Source organism: Sorex araneus, chromosome 6 (assembly GCF_027595985.1).
Source record: "Sorex araneus isolate mSorAra2 chromosome 6, mSorAra2.pri, whole genome shotgun sequence".
NCBI classification, from domain to species: Eukaryota; Metazoa; Chordata; class Mammalia; order Eulipotyphla; family Soricidae; genus Sorex; species Sorex araneus.
Window position 1 is genome coordinate 57703082 of NC_073307.1, and position 26313 is coordinate 57729394.

At 45.1% G+C, this 26313-nt stretch overlaps 1 protein-coding gene across 1 annotated transcript; it reads left to right on the forward strand.

The window, feature by feature from the left end:
* The first annotated feature begins 608 nt into the window (after window positions 1–608).
* On the forward strand, window positions 609–22864 carry LOC105942740 (zinc finger protein 260-like). Its single transcript, XM_055142720.1, is given in 6 exon segments — window positions 609–1014; window positions 16805–16851; window positions 17332–17492; window positions 17736–17828; window positions 20281–22160; window positions 22162–22864. Coding segments are annotated over 4 exon segments (2226 nt in total). The 5' UTR covers window positions 609–1014; window positions 16805–16851; window positions 17332–17347; the 3' UTR covers window positions 22270–22864.
* The last annotated feature ends 3449 nt before the right edge of the window (window positions 22865–26313 follow it).

The following is a 26313-nucleotide window of genomic DNA, read 5'->3' on the forward strand; positions in this document are numbered from 1 at the left end:
CGAATGGAGATGTTACTGAGACCACTCTAGAAATTCCACGATCAATGGGATGATGATGATGATGATGATGATGACCTTCATTCATTCTCTGTAATACTTGTCAATTGACAAGAAATGCAAAGGGCCTACACAAACCTTTACTTTTAACTTAGTCCTATACGAAGTCCTCCCCACTTGGGGAGCCCTTCTACGTTCCAACTCTGACTCTGAGCATCTTCATTATTCAATATTTTCATTCTTGAAAATATTGAAGAACCCGGGAATGAACACAGATCCGCTGCCGTCAGTTTCTGCCTCACCTGCATCACTATCAGTAACATCAGGGTTTCACAGAGAGCTAGGATTTCAGGTGGTTGTCTCTGAACAGAGACAGGATTTATGCAACACAGAGCTGGTTTCATTAGAGCAATAGTAAAGAGCCCCAACTTCCGGGTCAGGTACAGCGCATTAAGGGAGCTGGCTCTGCATACAGCCAACCCGAGTTCGATCCTGGTCCCCCGAGCTCCGCCAGGAATAATATCTGAGCAAAGAACCAGGAATAACCTCTGAGTATCACCGGGTGTGGCCTCCCAAAACCAAATGATTAAAGAGCCGCTCTGCACAGAATTTAAGATTTGACATTGTCCATTGGGGGGAGGGGGGATGCAAAGTCTTGTGGGAAATGTAGTCATCATTCAGTCACCTACGGTGCCAGGAGCAAGAACGAATCATGCGGAAATAAAAACACGTCCACTTCATTTCTCAAAGGCTGAGGGGCGCACGCGCAGAAGGCTGTGGGACATGTCCTCTCGGACGGGCACGGTGCAGTAATTTATGAGAAATGTCATCTCTACGACACTAGCCCACCTGGAGCACTAGGAAGCGTTCCAGGTTCGTACTGCGCATGTGTAGGCCCTCCCACGCCTCCATTTTCTTCCGGAAGTCCCGGCGCCTGTGTTCTAGTACACGTGGACTCTGTCGCTGAAGGTCTGTGTGCTGTGCAGGAGCCCGTGTCGTGCTGGTGCAGGAGCTCAGGTCTGTGGGTGCAAGAGCTCGGGTCTGTGCAGGTGCAGGATCTCGGGTCTGTCAGGTGCAGGGGCTCGGGTCTGTGGCTGCAGGAGCTCGGGTCTGTGGCTGCAGGAGCTCGGGTCTGTGGTTGCAGGAGCTCGGGTCTGTCAGGTGCAGGAGCTCGGGTCTGTCAGGTGCAGGAGCTCGGGTCTGTCAGGTGCAGGAGCTCGGGTCTGTCAGGTGCAGGAGCTCGGGTCTGTCAGGTGCAGGAGCTCGGGTCTGTGCGTGCAGGAGCTCGGGTCTGTCAGGTGCAGGAGCCCGGATCTGTCAGGTGCAGGAGCTCGGGTCTGTGCGTGCAGGAGCTCGGGTCTGTGCAGGTGCAGGAGCCCGGATCTGTCAGGTGCAGGAGCTCGGGTCTGTGCGTGCAGGAGCTCGGGTCTGTGCAGGTGCAGGAGCCCGGATCTGTCAGGTGCAGGAGCTCGGGTCTGTGGCTGCAGGAGCTCGGGTCTGTGGCTGCAGGAGCTCGGGTCTGTGCAGGTGCAGGAGCCCGGATCTGTCAGGTGCAGGAGCTCGGGTCTGTGGCTGCAGGAGCTCGGGTCTGTGGCTGCAGGAGCTCGGGTCTGTGCAGGTGCAGGAGCCCGGATCTGTCAGGTGCAGGAGCTCGGGTCTGTGCAGATGCAGGATCTCGGGTCTGTGGCTGCAGGAGCTCGGGTCTGTCAGGTGCAGGAGCGCGGTCTGTGAGTGCAGGAGCTCGGGTCTGTGAGTGCAGGAGCTCGGGTCTGTGGGTGCAGGAGCTCGGGTCTGTGGGTGCAGGAGGTTGGGTCTGTGGCTGCAGGAGCTCGGGTCTGTGGCTGCAGGAGCTCGGGTCTGTCAGGTGCAGGAGCCCGGATCTGTCAGGTGCAGGAGCTCGGGTCTATCAGGTGCAGGAGCTCGGGTCTGTTAGGTGCAGGAGGTTGGGTCTGTGGCTGCAGGAGCTCGGGTCTGTGGGTACAAGAACTCAGGTCTGTGGCTGCAGGAGCTCGGGTCTGTGCGGGTGCAGGAGCTCGGGTCTGCACAGGTGTGTGCGGGTGCAGGAGCTCGGGTGTGTGCAGGAGCTTGGGTCTGTGGATGCACAAGTTTGGATTCTGAGACAGAGAATGCATAAAGATGGGCGTGTGAGAAAGAGAGAGAGAGAGATAGAGGGGCCTTGAGCCCAGGACTTGGGTGCAAGGAAGCAGAAACCAGTCCTGGGCTGTGAGTGGAGCATGGAGGGCAGAGGATGGGCAGTCAGGTTTTAATTCCCCACCTCCCTTTCTTCAGGTTTGTTCGCCAGGAAACACTGAGAAGCAGGTTAAGAAACTTGCTTCTTAAGAGCGTGTGAGTGAGTTTCAGAGACAATCAGAACTCTGGGAGGGGAGGGGGGTTATAGTTCCGGCTGTAGCACCTAGTGGATGCCTGGGGGAGGAACACACAGGGTCTGTCCCTGGGAGCATTACGCTGCTGCTGAGGGTGTTTTGGTTGCACCCCTGTGACAGGCTGGGTCAGGACGTTGGTGTTTGTTCCAGAGACACTGCTGGTGCTGCTCTGGGAAAACTGCTAATATGCGCGCTTGGAATAGAAGGTGGTCATGGTCTGTAGGAAGGGGCCAAAACCTGCCGGAACAGTCTCTTGCTTTTCTACTAGGGACCCCACAGCCCTCAGCGTGTCCCCGGCCACTGGCACACATGTGGACACAGAGCAAGGACAGGAGGTGAGGAGGGAACCTGGGCAGGCTGAGGGTGAAGGAGCAGCTTGACCTGGATACAAGTCTAGCTTCTTAAGAGTGTGTGAGTTTCGGCGACAATCAGAACTCTGGGAGGGGAGGGAGCTGCCGTGTGCCGTTATAGTTCAGGCTGTAGCACCTAGTGGATGTAGCACCTAGCAGAACTGGAGAGGGACTGAAGGGGCAGCTGGTTGCTTGTGGACAGAGCGTTGGGGAGCAGGGAGGCGGGGAGTGGGCCTGTGGCAGTGTTACATCCCAAGATGACCGTGTTCCAGTGAGGCACATGCTGTAAATCAGGTGGTGACTGTATATGCACCAGACAACAAAGAAAAGTGCCCAATAAAAGTGTCAGGGAGGGGCTGGAGTGATAGCACAGCGGGTAGGGCGTTTGCCTTGCACGCGGCCGACCCGGGTTCGAATCCCAGCATCCCATATGGTCCCCTGAGCACCGCCAGGGGTAATTCCTGAGTGCATGAGCCAGGAGTGATCCCTGTGCATTGCCAGGTGTGACCCAAAAAGCAAAAAAAAAAAAAAAAAAAAAGTGTCAGGGAGTTTTAGTAGAGTTTTAATTTAGCCAAGAAGTTTTAGTTGTGGGTCCTTTCCTATTCTGTACAGATAGCAGTATGGCAGTCTGGGGCTAGTAGTGTAGCTGTGAGAATAAAGCTTTGATTCAGCTCATAGCAATGGGAACACTCGGGCTTCAAGAGCTTCAAGTACCCGCAAGCTCCCAGGGGCTGCAATGCCTGTAAGCAATGTGTGTCTTTGGTCCCATGCAGGTTTTTTTTTTTTTTTTGCTTTTTGGGTCACACCCGGCGATGCACAGGGGTTACTCCTGGCTCTGCACTCAGGAATTACTCCTGGCGGTGCTCAGGGGACCATATGGGATGCTGGGATTAGAACCCTGGTCGGCCGCGTGCAAGGCAAACGCCCTACCCGCTGTGCTATCGCTCCAGCCCCCTGGTCCCATGCAGTTTTTTAAATTTTTTTTTTCCTTTTTGGGTTACATGCAGCAATGCACAGGGTTACTCCTGGCTTTGCATTCAGGAGTTACTCCTGGTGGTGCTCAGGGGCCATATGAAATGCTGGGAATCGAACCCAGTTGGCCTCGTGCCAGGCAAACACCCTACCAGCTGTACGATCCTGTCCCATGCAGTTTAAATTGCACCGTGACCCTCAGCCAGCCAGAATGTTAGCAGTCTTTTCAGCTTTGCCCGGAGAAGCAATTGTAGGACTGGCCCAGAATAGCAGCCTTCAGGCTTGATCCCAATTTCAGGAACATTTTTCTTTCTGCCTGTCTTTAGCTCAAACCTGTGCAAGGGCAGGAGGGTTGGGAGGGTTTGTGGTGGGGTGAGACTCTCTGTTGAGGGAAGAGCCTCAGGACACAGCATGGGGACCGAATGGGGCAGGTGGGATGGGGTGGGGGTTGCTGAGTGCAAATAAACACTGAGCATGCCAGCTATGGCCTACTTCCTTCATCCAGCATCTGGCAAAGAGGCGGGTACTAGCCCGTGAGATGCTCCTGGAAAAATCCTTGGGAAGTATATGGGGACCAGATCACACTCTGAGGAGCTTGTCTTTTTGGGGTTCCCGACCCCTAAGGGTCCTTAGCCCATCCCTCTTGCCCTGTAACTTACCTTCTGATGAGATTTGGCAGATTATATGAAAGTGTTTCCAGGGAATCAGAACGATAGTAAAGTGGGTAAGGCACTTGCCTTTTATGTGGGTGACCTGGGTTTTTGATCCTCGGTATCCCATATGGTCCCCAAGCACCACCAGGAGTGATTCCTAAGTAATCCCGGGTGTGGTCCCAAACCAAACCAAAACAGGGACCTTGCGTTATTGGAGGGGTGCTTGTGATCTGGATGACAGGTGGCTCTTAGGAAGCCCCAGAGCAGGGGTGCTGTGGACCCCAATCTTCCCGAGAGCCAGCCTTGTGAGGTTTCTGCCTGGAGCTGACACTGGGGTGCCACAGGGAGGGCCAGTCTAGCTTTGCACAGCTGGGGAATTTCAGTTACAGGATTCAGGTGAAACTGACTCTAGAAGTTGTCAAAGACTGGATGATACTGAACTAGCTGGGCTGATTTCCGTATCGATGCTCGGGTCTGATAGGGTAGGAGGAGCCTAGGAAATGGTCCTCAAGGAAGGGAACTTCAGGGATGGTTGGGGCTGGCCTCCAGGATCAGCTGTCTCCTCCTGGGCACAGAGGTGTTCCTTTCTTCTCCTTCACTGTGCCCAGACTCTGAAGTAGTCTTTACCTTTCCTTGTGCAGAGCTCATGGTTCCTCTGATTTTCATGCTCTTCCCCTGTCGTTCATTAAGGCTTTGTCAGGGTATTTCCACCTAGTATGAAAGATGAAAAAACTTGATCAAGGCTCAAGTAATTGGCCAGGATTATTGTTTTTGTTTTGGGCCACACCCAGCGGTGCTCAGGGCTTACTTACTCCTGGCTCTGTGCTCAGGGATTACACCTGGCTGGCATGGGGAACCCTATGGGGTACCAGGGATCTTACCAGAGCCAGCTGCATGCAAGTGCCCTACCTTGTGGACTATTGCTCTGGCCTCCAGGATCAGTATCACTGTCATCCCGTTGCTCATCGATTTGTTTGAGCGGGCACCAGTAACGTCTCTCATTGAGAGACATATTGTTACTGTTTTTGGCATAACCAATACGCACGGGTAGCTTGCCAGACTCTGCCTCGTGGGCTGGATACTCTCGGTAGCTTGGCCGGCTCTCTGAGAGGGGCGGAGGAATCGAACTCGGGTTGGCCGCTTGAAAGGCGAACGCCCAACCACTATGCTATCTCGGAGCAGTATACATCCAACATTCTGACTTGTGGCCTGTCTAATACACTTAAAATTTAACCACACGAGGGGGCCGGAGCAATAGCACAGCGGGTAGGGCGTTTGCCTTGCATGCGGCCGACCCGGGTTCGATCCCCGGCATCCCATATGGTCCCCCAAGCACCGCCAGGAGTAGTTCCTGAGTGCAAAGCCAGGGGTAACCCCTGAGCATCGCTGGGTGTGACCCAAAAAGCAAAAAAAAAAAAAAAAAAAAAAAAAAAATTTAACCACACGGGGCTGGAGCGATAGCACAGCAGGTAGGGCGTTTGCCTTGCACGCGGTCGACATGGGTTTGATTCCCAGTATCCCATATGGTCCCCTGAGCACCGCCAGGGGTAATTCCTGAGTGCTGAGCCAGGAGTAACTCCTGTGCATCACCGGGTGTGACACAAAAAGAAAAAAAAATTAAACCACACATTTGTTTTTGAAACCATATGAGAAACTGGAGCCACATTAGGACAAATATTTTTTTAGAAGAATTTTCCTTTAACGTACCTCTTTTATTTATTTATTTATTTTTGTTTTTGGGTCATACCCAGTGATGCCCAGGGTTACTCCTGGCTCTGCACTAAGGAATCACTCCTGATTGGGGGACCATATGAGTTGCTGGGGATTGCACCCCTGCTATACTATCTGGCTCCTAACATACCTCTTTTTGCCTCTTTGCTTTCACTGGTTGGATGGAATAAGTACTTGCTATTTAATGTTGTAGCCTTTTCTTTTTTTTTTTCTTTTTGGGTCACACCTGGCGATGCACAGGGGTTACTCCTGGCTCTGCACTCAAGAATCACCCCTGGCGGTGCTCAGGGGACCATATGGGATGCTGGGATTCGAACCCGGGTCAACCGTGTGCAAGGCAAACGCCCTACCCTCTGTGCTATCGCTCCAGCCCCCATTGTAGCCTTTTCTTGAAGTCTACTATCGAATCTGCTCTCTATGTTGCAAATAGAAAACCAAAGGACCTCTTGGGGACACTGGTGGCGGAAATGTGCCCTGGTGGCGGGATAAGTGTTCAGTCATTGTATGACTGAAACTCAAAACATAAAAGCTTTGTAACTGTATCTCACGATGATTCAATAAAAGAATAATAATATAAAAAATTAGAATTTTATTTCATGAAAAAAATAAAAAGAAAACTGAAGGACCGGGAATGAATCAGTGGTAGAGTGCATGGTTACCTGGGTTCAATTTCTGTCAACACCACGCCCCCCCCCAAAAAAAAAAAGAAAGAAAGAAAAATATTTAATTCATTGTGGGGCTGGATATGTGGCTCAGTGGTAAACTGTGGGGCTTGGGATAGATCCCTGATACTGCAGAAAAAGAAAAAGAAAAACAGCCAGGTGAGGAGCTGAAGAGATAGAATAGCAGGTAGGGTGCTTGCCAGGTTCAATCCCCAATACCCTCATATGGCCCCCTGAGCCCACCCAGGAGTGATCCCTGAGCACAGTGAGGAGGAAGCCATAAGTTTACAGCCAGGTATAGCCCAGTCCTCACCTACTGCGAACAAGTATTTGGCATCTGCTGGTGCTCAGGTTTACCCCTAGCTCTGCATTCCGGAATTACTCCTGGCCGTGCTTGGGGGCCTATATAGGATGTCAGAAATGAACTTGGGTCATCTCTATCCTAGGTACCTTTGGAGGGACACTTCTGGTATAATGCACAAACCTTATGCAGCACACTAGCTTCTCTACTCTTGACTTCCAAGCTGTTCTCTGCATTTACTTTACTCCTGCATGTTAGATGCTACACGTTATAAGATGCATACACACTATAGACACACAGTATATATTTTATATTTACTCATACGACCATTTCTGGTACTCTTCATTTAGCACATAGCCTGATTTGTATTTAATCTCATTTTCTGATTATAAACAATATTATGGTATATTATCTTCACTTTTTTTTTATATGCACACACATACACATGAAGAGTAATCTATTAAGAGGAAATATCTGGGGGCTGGAGCAATAGCACAGTGGGTAGGGCGTTTGCCTTGCACGCGGCCGACCCGGGTTCGATTCCCAGCATCCCATATGGTCCCCTGAGTACCGCCAGGAGTGATTCCTGAGTGCAGAGCCAGGTGTGACCTAAAAAGCAAAGAAAAAAAAAAAAAGAGGAAATATCTGTCATATATGACTACATTTACTTGGAAGGGCTCATTGAAAATGGAGTGTCTATAGGAAAGGGTAAAAATGTTGAACTCAAAAACTAAAAGTAGAATAATGCAGTGGGGGTTGGGGGGTGATGGGAGGGAAGCTGGGGACACTGGTGCTGGAAATATACATTGGTGGAGGGATGGGTGTTGGAACACGGTATGGTTGAAATCTAATCATTAACAGCTTTGTAAGGGTCTATCTTAGTGATTGAATAAAAAAAGAATAATTGGTAGGAGTGGGGAGAAGGGAAGATTGTGGAGAGCCTCCAGGGACAGTGCTTCATGGACACCTGTTTCTTGTTAATTGCACCGTGCTTCGTGGACAACACCTGATAAGGAAATAGGATGTCTTATCACGCCCACGAGCTGTAACTAGTCTATCAGCTGCAGACACTTGGGCGTAAACAAGCAGCGAGAGGTATATAAGGGGGGAAGCTGCCTAGCTAGTCGGTTCCCCCTCGTTCCTCCCCCTCGTTCCTCCCCCTCGTTCCTTCTCTTTCCCGTTCCCCTTCTTCCCTAATGCATGAGAAGGTCCCTGAATAAATCGCTGCAAGAAGAATCTCCGGGTTGCGTGTTTCTTCGCTGGTCAAAGCGGCGCACGACAGAAGATATTGATATAAGTGTATAGTTTAATGCTTTACTAATGGCACTTTGCAAGAGATTTATAATCTTACTGAAAAAGCAATAAAATAATTGCTGAGAAGATTACTGAGTTAAATAATTTGATGTACAGCTATTTCACGGTGCAGATGTATATTAGATAATCAGGTTGAAGTTTATTTTTGTTTATGGGTCATATTCAGCTGTACTCAAGCCCTATTCCTGGCCCTTTCCTTCAGGGTTACTCTTGTCAGTGCTTAAGGACTAGGTGGCATGCCAGGGATGAAACCTAGGTTGGTCACATGCGAGACAGTAGTCTTATTCACTGTGCCAGCAACTCTCTGGTCCCAGGTATAATTTTAAAAGGTAGGAGCTAGAGTGATTATCCAAGGGTTAGGCTTTCTTTGCCTGTAACCAACCCCGGTTTTATCCTTGAGCACTACTAGGAGTGACCTCTGAGCATAGAATTAAAAGTAGCCCTTGAGCACCACAGTGTCTGGCCGATTTTTTAAGTGTATACTTTTACTTATATATTAATTATATCTCAATAAAATAGGAATTTTTTTTTTTTTTTTTTTTGCTTTTTGGGTCACACCTGACGATGCACAGGGGTTACTCCTGGCTCTGCACTCAGGAATCACTCTTGGTGGTGTTCAGGGGACCATATGGGATGCTGGGAATCGAACCCGGGTCAGCTGCGTGCAAGGCAACCCGCTGTGCTATCGCTCCAGTCCCAGGAAAATATTTTTTAAATTATTTAAATCACTAAATTGAAGCCAGAGTGATATACAGTACAGCAGATAGGACATTTTGCTTGTATGTGGCTGAGCCGGGTTCAATCCCTGGCATTCCATATGGTCTCTGGTGCCCTTCAAGCAGTGATCCTTGAACCCACAGCCAGTCATAAGCCCTGGGTACCATGGGTGTCCCCAATCCCCCAAAACACAAAATACTAAAATGTGAAATTGGCTAGCCTGTCTTCTTCATATCTTTTTGTCCATAGCTTCAAGCAGTCTATGTAAAACTTTGGTCACACCTGGCAGTGCTCCTGGAGTTACTCCTGGCTCTGCACTCAGGAATTGCTCCTGGTGGTGTTCAGGGGATCCTATGAGAAGTCAGGGGTTGAACCCAGGTCGGCTTTGTGCAAGGCAAATGCCCAACCCACTGTACTATGCCTTAGACCTTAAAGTGACAGAACTTTTGAGCTCAGTTTGTTTTGTCCAATACTAAAACTAATTTATAACTTTGTGATTCTAGGTTTGTCTTTATTTTCGTTTGTCTTTGAGATACAGTGTTTCATTTCTTTATTTTTTGTTGGTTTGCTTGCTGAAAAATTTCTGCATACAGCTCTGTTCCTCTCTGTGTGTATAGGTTTCACTGGCACTGAAAACTTTTCTCCCCATTTCTCTTCTACCTCCTCTTTGCCCCTGCAACCACCCTAATTTTCACCATGTCTAATAGTTTTGGAGTTTTCTCATTGCTGTTAGCTTTATTTATTATTTATTTATTTATGTATGTATATGCATATATATATATATATATATGTTGTTTTTTTGGGTCATACCCGGTGATGCTCAGGGGTTCCTCCTGGCTCTGCACTCAGGAATTACTCCTGGCTGTGCTCGGGGGACCATATGGGATGCTGGGGATCGAACCCAGGTCTGCCATGTGCAAGGCAAACGCCCTACCCTCTGTGCTATCGCTCCAGCTCCCAAAATATATTTTTTATTGAGGTACTGTAATTTACAAAGTCATTCATAGCACCCAACTTTACAATCAGCCATGATCAAATTCCATGTGTACAGTTTCCCAACCTCAGCCCTATCTCGCCTATATGAGAGATCACGCCTGCCTGGACTCTAGGGCCATGTGGTGTGGCAGGGACCAAACCCCGATCAGCCACATGGCAAGGCAAAGGCCGTAACTGCTGTCCTATCACTCTAGCTCCAGCTTTAGTTATTTTGATTTGAAGAATTTTTTTTTTTATTTCTCCCAAATGCTGCTCAGGGGCCAGCAGCTTCTCCTGGTGGTCCTTGGCCAGCTGACCTGCAGTTGAAGACAAGGACAGAGAATGCGGCGCCGCTCTGGCCCTGGGGTTCCAGGCTCTGTTTGGGCCACCCCGGTGATGCTGGGGGCTTCCAGGATTGCACCTGGCCTGCTTGTGGGACCTTGTGGTGCCAGGGATCGAGTCTGGGTTGGCATATGCCAAGCATGCGCCTTAACCCCAGTACCAGCTCTCCAGCCTCATTTTCAGTTATTTGCCTTCCACACGTCTGGTCTTTTTTTCTCCAATTTTCCTTCTGAATTAATCTGAGTTACTCAAATGATTCAGATGCTTCTGAATTATTTAATCCCACCCATGTTTGAATTTTCCCCAGGTGTATCTGATTTCTAGCCACATACATTGTGATCAGAAAAGATGTAGATGATTTCTATGATTAACTATTATTCACTATATCACTGTATCACTGTCATCCCATTGCTCATCGATTTGCTTGAGTGGGCACCAGTAGTGTCTCCATTGTGAGACTTGTTACTGTTTTTGGCATATCGAATATGCCACGGGTATCTTGCCAGGCTCTGCTGTGCAGGCGGGATACTCTCGGTAGCTTGCCGGGCTCTCCGAGAGGGACAGAGGAATCAAACCCGGGTCAGCTGTGTGCAGGGCAAACGCCCTACCTGCTGTGCTATGGCTCCAGCCTAATTATTTATTAAGACTAATTTTTTATTATGCTAATTATGCATAGAACTTTTAAAAAGTTTTTTCTTTTGTAGGGCCAGAGAGACCATTAGGAGATAAGGCTGTTGACTTGCACACAGAGGATCGTGCTTTGTTCCCCAGCATCATATATTGTCACCCAGGGCCGCCCATGAGTGTCCCAGCCACCCACTTCCCCTACCCAGATTGGTGCTTCCTCTTGCCTTACTGTGTTTTTGTTAGGATGACCAGGGCCTGCACAGACTTGGTTGTGCTTCATGGGATCATTCTTCAGTGCGTTGCTTACTCAGGCTCACTTGGGCCCATGCACTGTAGTTGTGGTGTCTGTAGAATCTGGTTGCAGTGCTCGACGATTTAGATGTCCTTGCATACACTTTGTTGTGCACTAGATAGCTTGCTGTTTTTTGTTTGTTTGTTTGTTTGTTTGTTTTTGGCTTTCTTGGGTCATACTCAGCGATGCTCAGGGGTTACTCCTGGCTCTGCACTTAGGAATTACTCCTGGCGTTGCTCGGGGGACCATATGGGATGCCAGGGATTGAACCTGGGTCAGTTGATATCATGCAAGGCAAATGCCCTATCTACTGTACTATTGCTCTGGCCCCGATATCTTGTTTCTGTTGCAGTGCCAGAGACCCTAACAGTAGAGCCTCTGGGTTAGCATTCACGTGACAATGTAGAGTCTCAGACTCATGGCCTCATGGCTGCATGGCAATCACTTTACCAATGAGCTAAAGCTGCACCCTGTTAACTTGGGTATTTTTTTGTGGGGGGTTCACCCCTTACCATGCTCAGGGGTTCTCATGGTTCTACACTCAGGAATTACTCATGGTGAGCTCTGGGGGCTAAATGGGATGCTGGGGATCCAACCCAGGTCAGCCTCCTGCAAGGCAAATACCCTCCCCGCTGTACTATCAATCCGGTTCCTTAACTTGTCCTTTTTTTTTTTTTTTTTTTTTGGCTTTTTGGGTCACACCTGGTGATGCACAGAGGTTACTCCTGGCTCTGCCCTCAGGAATTAATTACCCCTGGCTGTGCTCAGGGGACCATATGGGATGCTGGGAATCGAACCTGGGTCGGCCGCATGCAAGGCAAACACCCTACCCGCTGTGCTATTGCTCCAGCCCCTTAACTTGTCTTTTATATTCGTTATAATATATCCTTGAGAATGTTGCATATGTACTTGAAAAGAATATATTTCCTTCAGAATGGAAATTTATATATATTTATTTCATAAATTAATGATTTTTATTCTTTTTTAAGTGAAGCAAGGTAGTTTTTATTGCACAAAAATGCTCGGTATGGAAAGCCAACCTAACCCACTCCCCTGAGAAAGAGGCAAACTGTCTTTGACCTGGCACCCAGAGTGTGAGCTTTTCTTTGACAGAAAAGATGGAGGTGTTCCTCATGGCAGAGAAGCAGGCTGTGTGCAGTTGAGCTTGGCAGAGAAGCAGGACGTGTGCGCGTCTGGCAGTGGGCAGGCCATATGCTCACTTGGCAAAAAAAAAGGATGCATGACATGGGGGATCAATAAAGAGGATAGATTATTGCTTAATTTTAGTCCCTACATCAGTCAGTCAGTCAGTTGTTTTAACTCTTTTTTTTTTTCTTTTTGGGTCACACCCAGCAATGCACAGGAGTTACTCCTGGCTCTGCACTCAGGAATTACTTCTGGCGGTACTGGGGGACCATATGGTATGCTGGGAATTGAACCCGGGTTGGCCGCGTGCAAGGCAAACACCCTACCAGCTGTGCTATCGCTCCAGCCCTAATTGTTTAACTTTTGTCTAACTATTCTGCTTTGATGTCTGTTTTACTATTGCTTAACTGTCTTTAGTTTCTTATTGGGGGGGGGGTTTCCATGTTAATCAATGAATTTGTTTACCTGTTGTCCTACTAACAGTCCTATTTTGTAATCAATAGCTTGCTTTGCTAAGTGCTTATCGTTAGCTTCTGTGTTTGTCTGGCTTAGTCGCTTAGTGTGGGGAGGTGAGCCGAGTCCCTAGAAAGCTCGGGAAGACAGTTTGGGGGGCTGCTCCCCGTTTCAAGCTCTGGTCAGAGAACAGTCACTGATCAGCTAATGAAGAATCCCTGACTTAAACGTTGCCAAGTGCACCTGACTCCTCTGCCTGTAACTCTTACGGAGATTTGAGAGGAGAGAAAGAGGGGAAGTAGATGTTCAGCATAGTTTTCTCCAGAGTGAAAATATGCAAGCAAAGAAACTAGAGGTTGGAAATGAGATATGTGTTCAAGAGAGAACAGGGCCTTGAAGAGCAAGCCCATACATTAAAATATTTAATATCATCTTATTAATTTTTTATCTGCATGATTTTTCCTTTTATATGAAGTATCTCTGCCTACATTAGTTAGGGCACCAAAATGTACCGTACTATGTGGTGTAAGCAGCAAACTTACCTTTCAAAGTGCCATCTAGTCCTTGTTGAAATTCTAGCTGCAATTAGCTACCTTCTTGCTGGGTCCTTATGTGACAGAGTAAGAGGAAGTTCTGTCTCTCTTTCCTTTTATGTCATTACCAGTAGTATTGGATGAGGGAATTAGGAGACCATTTAAAATTGATTGCCTTCTGAAATCACTATTTATGAATGCATCAGTGGTTATGCCTGATAGGCCCGTGTATATGTATGCAGATATAAATGCCTGCATACATACATTCATGTGGGGAGATTTAACAGCTGAGGTCTGTATCACTCTGTCTACAGTCTGTCCTTCTGCATTTCAGTTCACAGCATCTGTCTGCCTGTTTTGTCACCCATGCAGCTGGGTAGGAAAACTTGTAACCCTTCTTACAGCAAAGCAGAACTTAGTTCTCTTTCCTTGTGCTCTTTCTATTTTATGATGACGTGCATTTCTGTTTTAAGGTTGTGACTATCTCTTTTTTTATTATTCTTTTTTTTTTCTTTTTGTGTCACACCCAGCGAGGCTCAGGGGTTACTCTTTTTTTTTTTTTTTTCCTTTTTGGGTCACACTCAGCGATGCTCAGGGGTTGCTCCTGGCTTTGCACTCAGGAATTACTCCTGGCGGTGCTTGGGGGACCATATGGGATGCCGGGGATTGAACCCGGGTCGGCCATGTGCAAGGCAAACGCCCTACCCGCTGTGCTATCGCTCCGGCCCCTCAGGGGTTACTCTTGACTCTGTACTCAGAACTCACTCCTGGCAGTGCTCGGGGAACCAACCATATGGGATGCCAGGGATTGAACCCAGGTTGGCTGTGTACAAGGCAAACGCTGTACCCACTATACTATCACTTCGGCCCCTATTATTATTATTCTTAAACTTTTTCCCTTTCTGCTACTAGGAGATGCCTGCTAAAATGCAAATACAGTCAAATAACGAAGCTCTTTTTGACTGTGATTATGCCCTGTCATTTTTGAATTATAAAATTGTTATTAAGAATAGAGTTTCACATACGTTTTTTAGGGGGTATTGCTCTAAAGTCTTGACATTTTATTTGGTCTTCTTTTCATCCTATTTTATCCTTTTTACCTATTCTAGGTAACATGCTTACAACAATGATAAGTTTTATGGTTTTGTTGTATTCAAGTAGGATTTTAAGTGCTGATAGTAGTTTGTGTGTTGTGTGCAGTTCACTCGTGGTCTAATGTGTTAACTTATCTTGCCTCATATTCACAAGAATAAACTGAACATCTTTAGATCTTTAAGGAAGTATAGTATGATATGACAAAGTGCTGATTATCTTTCCTTTTAAAATTTTTTTTCGGGGGGAGTGGTAGCACAGCGGGTAAGGCGTTTTCCTTGCGCTCGGCCAACCCGGGTTCGAATCCCAGCATCCCATATCGCCCCCCTGAGCACCGCCAGGGGTAATTTCTGTGTGCAGAGCCGGGAGTAACCCTTGACGGGTGTGACCCAAAAAAGCAAAAAAATAAATAAAATTTTGTTTTGTTTTGAGGCCATATCTAGCAATGCTCAGGGAATACTTCTGGCTCCACACTCAGGAATTACTCCTGGCGGTGATCAGGGGAACATAGGGGGTTCCAGGGATCTAGTGCCGGTCAGCCATGTGCCAAGCAAACGCCTTACCCCAGCTTACCCCAGTCTACATTCACCATGTTTTTATCAAATTCTGTACACAGTGCTACAAGTATCATTTACTCAGGATTTATTCCTGGCTCTGTGCTCAGCGATCCCTCCTGGCAGTGCTCGGGGGATGTCCTGTGGTGCCAGGGATTGAATTCAGGCTGGCCGCATGCAAGGCAAGCATGGTACCCACTGTACTATCTCTTCAGCCACTCGTTTGATATTTATATATTTGCAAACATCTACTCCTTTGTGGAACAGAATTTTGTTGTTTTGGGCTACATCTCACAGTGCTCAGGGTTTACTCTTGGCTTTGCACTCACGGAAAAACTCCTGGCCATGCTCAGGGACCACGTGGTGTGCCAGGGATTGAACCTGGGTTGGCCACATACCAGGCAAGTGCCTCACCTACTATGCTATCTTTCCAGTCCCAGTGAAGTGAATTTTAGTTAATCTTTTTTTTTTTTTAAAGAAATATTTTATTGAACCACCGTGAAAACAAGAAAAAAAATACAAAGCTTTCAGGTTTAAGTCACAGTCAAATACTGATTAAACCACCATCCCTTCACCAGTGCACCCGTTCCACCACCAAGAACCCCAATACACCCCCCTCCCACCCCACCCCCCATCTAAGTAGCTGATGATATTCCCATTATTCTCTCTATATATTGAGTACATTTCATATTTCCATACAGAACTCACTATTGTTGATTGGAAATTTTCCCCAACAATCAGGCCTGCTAAATAAGCATCATCTAATAATTTCTCTTCCTTGGTAAAAGTGAAGACTTTGAGTCCACGCGGCCGCGATAGCGGCCGCGCAGTTTTGGGTTTCTAATATTTTAGCTCAGTTCAGAGTCAAAATGGATGGCTGCAAGAATCTGCTCTGGTGCCAAAATGGGTTAGGAGACCTCAGGATCACAGTCAGTAGGCGGGAGGCTCTGCTTCTCGTGCCGCGGCTCTTGGTTCATCTCTGGGCGGAATAGTTAATCTTTTATTCATAGCAATGCTGATAAGTATTAATTTTCAAGGAACCTTATAGTACTATTTTTGAGAACTACTAACTTGCTATAGAATAATTCCATTGTAATATTTAATTTTGTGCATGTGGTTATAGTTTAACCACTCCCCACATTGAGCTGAATAGTGACAGACACGGTATCCCTGCTCAGAAATCCTCTCTCTTTTATTTAATTAATTAATTTATTTATTTATTGCTTTTTGGGTCACACCCGGCGATGCACAGGGGTTACTCCTGGCTGTGCACTCAGGACTTACTCCTGGCAGTGCTCAGGGGACCATGTGGGATGCTGGGATTTGAACCCGGGTCAGCCACGTGCAAGGCAAACACCCTACCAGCTATGCTATCACTCCAGCCCCTCTTTTACTTTTTTATTTTATTATTATTATTTTTTTTGCTTTTTGGGTCACACCCGGCGATGCACAGGGGTTACTCCTGGCTCTGCACTCAGGAATTACCCCTGGTGGTGCTCAGGGAACCATATGGGATGCTGGGAATTGAACCCGGGTCGGTCGCGTGCAAGGCAAACGCCCTACCCGCTGTACTATCACTCCAGCACCCCCTCTTTTATTTTTAAGGTGCTTGGTGGATGATTTGCTCAAACTACTTGGCTGGTGGCAGAAGGGTTGACAGGGTTATTCCCTTTTTGTTCTCTAATGAAATCTTTCTTTATTCAATATAGAGTCTACAAGACATGACAGGCTGTCTAAGATAAAGACCAACAGATGAGTAAGCTGCCAGATGAACTTTTCCTTCCTTCCTTCCTTCCTTCCTTCCTTCCTTCCTTCCTTCCTTCCTTCCTTCCTTCCTTCCTTCCTTCCTTCCTTCCTTCCTTCTCTTTTTCTTTCTTTCAGTGGGTATTTTGTTTGTTTGTTTTTTGCTTTTTGGGTCACACCCCGCGATGCACAGGGGTCACTCCTGGCTCATGCACTCAGGAATCACCCCTGGCGGTGCTCAGGGGACCATATGGGGTGCTGGGAATCAAACCCGGGTCGGCCATGTGCAAGGCAAATGCCCTACCCGCTGTGCTATCACTCCAGCCCCTCAGTGGGTATTTTGGTGCCAGGCTTTGCACTCAGGTATTACCTCTGGTGCTCAGGGGACCAGATGGGATGCTGGGGATTGAACCTGGCTCAGCTGCATGCAAAGCAAACACCCTTCCCACTGTGCTATTACTCCAGGCCCAACCTGCTATTTTTTTGACCCAAGCAGATGCCTTGAATAGATGATGCATGCCTTACAGGGCATGGTGTTCTTTGAAGATGTGGCTGTGGACTTCAGCCGAGAAGAGTGGAAGGACCTGGATGACGCTCAGAGGACCCTGTACAGGGATGTGATGCTGGAAACCTACAGGAACCTAGTGTCAGTGGGTGAGTGAAACTCTGGGAGTGACTTCCTAGCACAGGGAAATTTTTCTCATGAGTAAATAAACAACTTCTCAATAAGTGATGTTACGTTTTCCCTGCAAAAATAATTATGTGGCTATTTACCCTTCTAATCAAACGTTGAGCTGGCCCTTCATTACATAAATGTTACAGCTGTGCTAGTGGTAATCTTAAAAGAGTGAACTTTAAGCAGTTTGACAAAAGGCCTACACTATTTTTCATCAACAGGATATTCAGTAACCAAACCTGAGGTGATCATCAAGTTGGAGCATGGAGAAGATCCTTGGATTATAGTAGGGCCTCCAGAGCAGAACACCTCAGGTCAGACAGCGCATACATGCTGGGTTGGGAGACTGGGGAGAGGATGTAACAGATATTTACTGTGTCTCGAAATCTTTTCCAGGCCTTCTCTGCAGACTTTATGGTAGTGAGTCTACATGTATATGTCAGTCAGTCTCCAAATCTAGCTCTTGTATTATCTATCCAGTTTTGTGTGTGTGTGTGTGTGTTTTCTTTTTAATTGCATAGCCCGAATACAATTGTTATCTCTCTCCACTTGGAAAATTTTTTTTTCTAAACAATGATTTTTTTGCTTGAATACACAAATGTATACAACCAGCGCAGAGGCTGTGGATGATTCACTGAAAAGGAAAACAGGGGGATGGAAGAGTTGGATTAGCACAAGGCCTACATACTCATTCAAAACGTCTCACAGTTATTTCCAAATAGCCATCAAGGGGCTGGCTCGATAGCTCAGCGGGTAGGGCATTTGCCTTACACATGGCCTACCCAGCTTCGATCTCCAGCATCTCATATGGACCCCCCAAGCACCGCCAGGAGTAAGTCCCAAGTGCAGAGCCAGGAGTATCCCCTGTGTATCACTGGATATCACCCAGACATTAAAAAAAAAAAAGCAGCAAAATAGCCATTAATAAGTTCTTGTATTAAAGAAATGCACCAAATTGCTAAGCTTTTGAGCTGTGCTCACTGGAAATTTTTTGTTTTTGTTGTTAATGAAGTTCCTTGTATTTCTCTTCATCCACTCATGGACTATTTTATTTTATACATTTTATATGCCTTTGCTTACTAATTCATATCTTTATCAAATTTTTGGAGTTGCTCCTTTTCATAGTTATTTGTATGGAGATAAATATATTGATGGTACTTAAAATACTTTGAGGGAAAAAAATGGGGATGGGTGTTGGCACCACACCCACATGTGCTCAGGGCTCACTCCTGCCTCCGCACTTAGTAATCATTCCTGGTGGGTGCAGGGGACCATATGTGGGGCCTGGCCCTGGACGCGACATATGCATTTTAGGTGCTTTACCTGCTTTGTTATCTCTCCAGCCCTGAGAAAAAATTGCTTTAGCAAATATCCACATTATATGATATCCTAACAGTCCAGAGAATATTTAATCAGATGGATCGGGGCGGCGGTGGGGGACAGGGGGAAAGCTATTTCTTCAGGTAAGTAGGGAAATTCTCAGAAAAAAAAAAAAAAACACAAATGGGAAGATGCTTAGAATGATTAAGAAAAGATGAAATGTTTGTAAAACCTGTACATTTGAGAAAATTGCTTTCTGTTTTGACATATAGTTTCAGGTACACATACTGTCTGCTGCAATGCATGGTTCTCAGTATTAGAGATGTAAATTACTAAATCTTAATTCAAATCTGGTCATTTAGCAAGGGAATTATCGAGAATATCAACCAAGATCTCCAGGAACAAGATTTTTTTAACCACAGTAATAGAAATACTAAATCCAAGGCTCCTGTAGATTTTTCTCATACAAAAGAGTCCTCTATAACAAGAGAGAACTAAGATAATTGTCAGAATCATACATCCAAGTAGTTCAAGTTAATAAGAGTCAGACTATTAGAGTAGACTTCTAAGGTATCATTTTAACTTGCTTTGTGGAAATTGTTACTATAAGGAAAGAAAAACAAAGGAATGCAGTAAAAGTCATCTGATGTAGTAAATTACTAAGTAGGTATATTTGTACCAAGAATTATTAAATGATTGAACCAATCTTCCGTGTCTGTAGAGTTCTGAGACAGCAGCTATGTAGTATTTAATTTGGAATGTGTAGAAAGATAACTGCCTATCTTAGCATGGAGAAGCTAAGATTTTTTTTTATTTTTAAATAGTCCCAAACCTGTAGCTATTCCCAGGATAAAGTAAAAACAGGAACAACTGCAGTTTGAAAATAATTTTCCTTTATATTTTTCCTTATGTGAGTGTCCTCCTGGAGGTAAAGATCCTGGAAAATCATGCCATACTCAAAACTTGAGTAGTAAGAAAAGGGCCTGAACATACCCACAGTTACTATAAGAAAAAAGCATAGAGAAACAAACTAAGTGAAAGCTACTTTGTTTGGGGGTCACACCCAGCTAACCCTGGTTTGATTCTTGGAACCCCATATGGTACCTCCAAACCAGTCAGGAGTGATCCCAGAGCTAAGCATGGCCTTGTGTGGCCCCCTTCTACTCCCCCAAAACCCCACTCTATTGGAATCCATAAACAGAAAATAGGTGAGCAATTTGAAAATAAAATATTTTTCTTGTGAATTAAGAAAAAAATAATGACATCACACCCAATTTAACATTACTTTGATTCAAAAAGGAGAAAATCATCTATCATAAAATTGATGACTATCATCTTTGAAATATTTTGTGCTCAAAGGATAAAACGATTTCTATATGCTCAGTCTATAATTCCTGAATAAATTATTAGATACGGATCATAGATATATTTTTTATCTCATTTTAGATGTCCAGAGTGTGAAAGAGTTGATTGTGAACAACCTGAAAAATCAGGTCAAACATTTTCAACAAGTATTAATCAGCAACAGCAAAACATCAACTAAGAAGGAAACTGACTTAAGAAAAATTCCCAATTTGAGTTCAGTTTGTATTTTAAATAATGAAAAACATACAGGAAAATTGCCGAAGTTTGAATATTGGAATTCTTGTGAAACTACAGTTCTTATTCCCCAAGAGAAAATTCACAAAGTAGAGAGTGACTATATAAATTATAAATTGGGAAACAATTTTTTTGAAAAAACAGCTCCGTTGAATTTTCATAAAGACTTTAAGGATATTCATCCCAAACATAATCAAAGTAGGAATACATCTAGCGAAAAATTATGCCCCACTCACCTCCAGAATACTCTGTTTGAAGAAAAAAAAATTGGGTATAATTTGTGTAATACAAAACACACTGGAGAGACATCTTTTGACTGTAAAAAATGTGGGAAAACTTTCTCCCTGAAGTCATACCTCACTCTACATCAGAGAACTCACATAGGAGAGAAACTTTATGAATGTAAAGAATGTTGGAAAACTTTCTCCTGGAAGTCAGAACTCATTGTACATCAGAAAACTCACACAGGCGAAAAACCATATGAATGTAAAGAATGTAGGAAAACTTTCTTCCTGAAGTCAGACCTCATTGTCCATAAGAGAAGTCATAAAGGAGAAAAACCTTATGAATGTAAAGAATGTTGGAAAACTTTTTCCTGGAAGTCAGAACTCATTGTACATCAGAGAGCTCACACAGGTGAAAAACCATATGAATGTAAAGAATGTCAGAAGACTTTCTCTTGGAAGTCAGCCCTCACTGTTCATCAAAGAATTCATACGGGAGAGAAACCCTATGAGTGTAAAGAATGTAGGAAAACTTTCTCCCGTATGTCAGCCCTCACTGTTCATCAAAGAACTCACACAGGAGAGAAACCGTATAAGTGTCAAGAATGTAGAAAAACTTTCTCCCAAAAGTCACATCTCAGCATACACCAGAGAACTCACACAGGGGAGAAACCCTATGAATGTAAGGAATGTAGAAAAGCTTTCATACGGAAGTCAGACCTCACTGTTCACCAGAGAACTCATATAGGAGAAAAACCGTATGAGTGTAAAGAATGTAGGAAAACTTTCTCCTGGAAATCAGACCTCACTGTACATGAGCGAATTCACACCGGAAAGAAAGCTTATGAATGTAAAGAATGTGGGAAAACATTTTCCTGGAAATCACACCTTACTGTACATGAGAGAATTCACACAGGAAAGAAAGCATATGAATGTAAAGAATGTGGGAAAACTTTCTCCTGTAAGTCATACTTCACTGGACACCAGAGAACTCACACAGGAGAGAGACCTTATGAATGTCAGGAATGTAGGAAAACATTTTTCTGGAAATCATACCTCACAGAACACCAAAAAACTCACACAGGAGAAAAACCTTATGAATGTAAGGAATGTAGGAAAGCTTTCTACAAAAAGTCGCATCTCACCGTGCATCTTAGAATTCATACAGGAGAGAAACCTTATGAATGTAGTATATGTAGGAAAACTTTTTCTATGAGTTCAACCCTCATAATTCATCAGCGAACTCACACAGGAGAGAAACCCTATGAATGTAAAGTGTGTTGGAAAACTTTCTCAGACAAGTCACATCTCAACGTGCATCTCAGAATTCACACAGGAGAGAAACCTTATGAATGTAGTATATGTAGGAAAACTTTTTCTATCAATTCAACCCTCAGAATTCATCAGCGAACTCACACAGGAGAGAAACCACATAAATGTAAAGAATGTAGGAAAACATTCTCTTCAAAGTCAGCCCTTACTGTGCATCAGAGAAAACATACTGGGTAGAAAACCCTATGAATGTGAAGAGTGCAAGAAAAGGTTCTACAAGAAGCCAGCCCTCATTTTTCACCAGAGAGTTCATACAGAGGAGGAGTCCTATAATGTGTAGAGTAGAAAATTTTTCTGTGATAAGTGAGATCTCACTGTAGGCTTCAGAATTCACACAGGTGAGAAGCTTTCTAAATATCAAATATTTAAGAAAACTTCAGAATTCAACTTGAGCTGTACATCAGAGAAACCACACTGGGGAGAAGCCTTATGAATGCAGAGAGTGTATGTTATGTCAGCCATCATTGTACATCTCAGAATTCACATAGGAGAGAAACCCTACAAATGTAAAGAACGTAGAAAAACTTTCTACTGGAAGTCAGCCCTCACTGTATATGAAAGAACCTGTACAGGAAAGAAAGCCAATGAACATAAAAAATATAAAAAATCAGATAACTCACAAAGAAGTGAAACTGTATATGTGAGAAAACCAGTGAATGAAAAGAACGTAAGACTACTTATGACAGATTCCTGCCACGACTGTACAGAAGGTAAATGGTTGCTTGCACGGAGGTACAGCCATTGTTGTGAGGCAGCCTTTTGGCTGATGTACTTACCTAACTGTGCATAGTCCTTCTTAAATGTGATTGCTGTATTGTCACATTTTTGTTTTGTTTTGTAATAAACTGTATATTCCTATGTATTGCTATTTTGGATCCTGTGCATAAAACTGATTTTTTAAATCTGCTAAACCTGCATTTAGCAAACTTTTGTATTCTTTTTGCCAATATGTAATTTACTTATAATTCTTTTGTACATTTCTATAATGCATAAGTAAATTTTATGCTTTTATTTTGTGTTTTGCAGTCTGACACTTCTAGTATGGTAACAAGTATTTGTGTACACTTAAAATGCTTTATTTTTAAAATTAATTTCTTTGGTTTGGGGCCATACCTGGTTATGCTAGGGCTTACTCCTGACTCTGCACTCGGGAATTACTCCTGGTGGTGCTGGAGAAGGAAGGACCATATGCTGAGAATTGAATTCAGGTTGGCCCTGTGCAACGCAAGCAGTCTATTTCTCCAGCCCTCACCTAAAATGCTTTAAATACCTAGCCAAGAAGTATAATGGAAGTAACCATATATTCCTGGACGTTACTGATTTTATAAGTAAATCTTTATTTTGTAAAAGTTAAATTTTGCCGGGGCTGGAGAGATAGCACAGCGGGTAGGGCGTTTGCCTTGCACGCGGCCGACCCGGGTTCAAATCCCAGCATCCCATATGGTCCCCTGAGCACGGCCAGGGGTAATTCCTGAGTGCAGAGCCAGGAGTAACCCCTGTGCATCGCCAGGTGTGACCCAAAAAGCAAAAAAAAAAAAAAAAAAAAAAAAAAAAAAAAGTTAAATTTTGCCAAAGATCTGTGCCTATGTTCTTGGTTTTCTTTTATATCAGTCAGTATTTAATCTTGTTAAGGGTTTTTAATCTGTTGAACTAGTTTTCTTTTTTAGCAAACCAAACCAGCGCTGATGAGTGCAGTTTTATTTCCTTTTGTGGTGTTGGGGATCCAACCCAGGACCCCCACTTGGCAGACAGGTACTGTTACTTGCTCTGCTTTTAGTTACAAGCCCAGGCCCTAATAGCAGTATTAAAATGTGATATTTTCATTTAATCCAGTTTAATATATTGTCTGGTTTCTCTGAGTTGAATGAACTATTCCCAGAGGGTATTTTCTCCTCACTGCTCTTGTCATCTCCGTTCATATTGAGGAAGTGGAGAATTCTCTCTCACTAACTCTGTGCTCTCGAGTTTGGGGACCTGAACATTGAACACTGGAACTCTTCAAGGAGAGGAAGATCTTTATATTGCAGTCTCTGTATTTTGACCTAATACACATTTTTATTTCTTTCTTGCCTCTAATTGGTTCAGTACATTCAAATCTGGATATAGAAACACATAGTAGCTCTGGGTTGATAGTAGCTCTAGAACTGGTAATACTGCACACATCTGGGGCCTATGAGGACAACATATATTTAGCTCCAATTACATTTCTTTCAGAGTTTATTCCTGGCTCTTCACTCGTGGACCACTCCTGGCAGAGATGCTCAGAGGACCATATGTTGTCCTGGAGATCGGCCCTGGGCCTATTGCATGAAAGGCAACTGCCTCACCTGTACTATATCTGGACCCAGTTTCTTTCTTTCTTTCTTTCTTTCTTTCTTTCTTTCTTTCTTTCTTTCTTTCTTTCTTTCTTTCTTTCTTTCTTTCTTTCTTTCTTTCTTTCTTTCTTTCTTTCCTTCCTTCCTTCCTTCCTTCCTTCCTTCCTTCCTTCCTTCCTTCCTTCCTTCCTTCCTTCCTTCCTCTCTGTTTCTTTTTTACTTTTTGGGTCACACCCAGTGTTGCTCAGGAATTACACCTGGCTCTGTTTTCGTGAATTAATCCTAGTGATGCTTGGGGGACCATATCGACCATATGGGATGCCAGGTTGAACCCAGGTTGGCCACGTGTGAGGCAAATGCCCTACCAGCTGTACTATTGCTCCCCCTACCCCCAATTACCTTTCTTAACTAGTAAATCACTTTGGTACTTTGTACATAGAAGTGACTGGATGAGCATCATTGTCCTTATTGTTAGGGTTTCTGGAGTTCTGTTGATCAGACATTAATTTGGTCTGGGGTGAGGTTACAGAAGAGCGTGTCAAACAAGCTGAGTGTCCTGTGGAAGTGGGCTTCAACCAGTGCCCATGGGTGTGCCGGTCTAAGGTGTGGAAAGGTTGAAAATCACTGATTCACCGTATTGGTTAGAACTGCTAACGTGTGGACTGGTCTACACATGTGAAACTGTTGTAAAATGGCTTGAGAGATAGGACAGCAAGTAGGGTACTGATCTTGGATGCAGCTGACCCTTGTTTGATCCCCAGCACCCCATATAGTTCCCTGAGCCCTTCCTGAAGTGATCCCTGGATGTAAAGTCAGGAGCAGGTCTTGAACACCACTGGGTGTGGCCCCCCAACCCCCACTTTAAAGCTTCTTTAGGGGACTTCAGTGAAGTAGCTAAGAGCATATGATTAAGACTGTTAAGGGACTGGAAAGATGGTAGGGCAGGTACAGAACTTACCTTGCACACAGCCAACCTGGGCTTGATCTTCAGCATCCCATATTGTCCCCTGAGCACCTCCAGATGTAGCCCAACCCCCCCAACATCCCCCATCCAAAAAAAAATAGATTGTTACAGGGTTTTGTCCTTAGGTCTCACTGCCCCCCTCCCCCACACTCACATCACAGACAGCTGCAGATGTCACTGAGTCACCATCTTTATTCTCTGAAGCTCATGGAATAACTTCTTAGTTTAGGTGCAGATATTCCATACCTGGGAGTACAGGCCTCCGGCAGCTCTGGATTTCACTCTGACTCTGATCTGCCTGGAACTGGGCGGCAGGCGGCGTTAGGTTTTTGATGTGAATCTCCATGCATTTCACACCTACTCCTAGCACTGTCTCCTCCCACCACTCCACACCCAGACTCTGAATGTAATGTTTTCCTTGGCTGTGTTTTTCCCGGGATGTTTTCTGAAGACCTACTGCCCAATTGGGATTTGGTAGACCCCTCTTGTCCCACCACCCTGGATTTCCTTATGTAACTGTTGCCTACATAGTTAGGGCCCATAGTTTTTATTTTATTTTATTTTATTTGCTTTTTGGGTCACACTCGGCGATGCACAGGAGTCACTCCTGGCTCGGCACTCAGGAATTACCCCTGGTGGTGCTCAGGGGACCATATGGGATGCTGGGAATCGAACCTGGGTCAGCCGTGTGCAAGGCAAACGCCCTACCCACTGTGCTATCACTTCAGCCCCAGGGCCCATAGTTTCTTTTGGCTTTCTCTTGCTCTGGTCTTGAGCATGGCCTGGAGCATTTCCAGATCATCCAGCTTGAATAAAAAGGGGTGGAACCAGAGAATAGTAGAGGAATGAAAAAAGTAAGGCAAGAAGATATGAGGAGACTAGGATAATTAAAAGTAAAAAGGACCAGAGTGATAGTATGGGTCGCTTTGCACACAGCCAACTTTGGTTCAATCTGCGGCATCCCATATGAGCCCCCAGCCCTGCCAGGAATGATCCCTGAGTGCAGAGCCAGAAGTAAGCCCTGAGTACTGCTGGTTATGCCCAG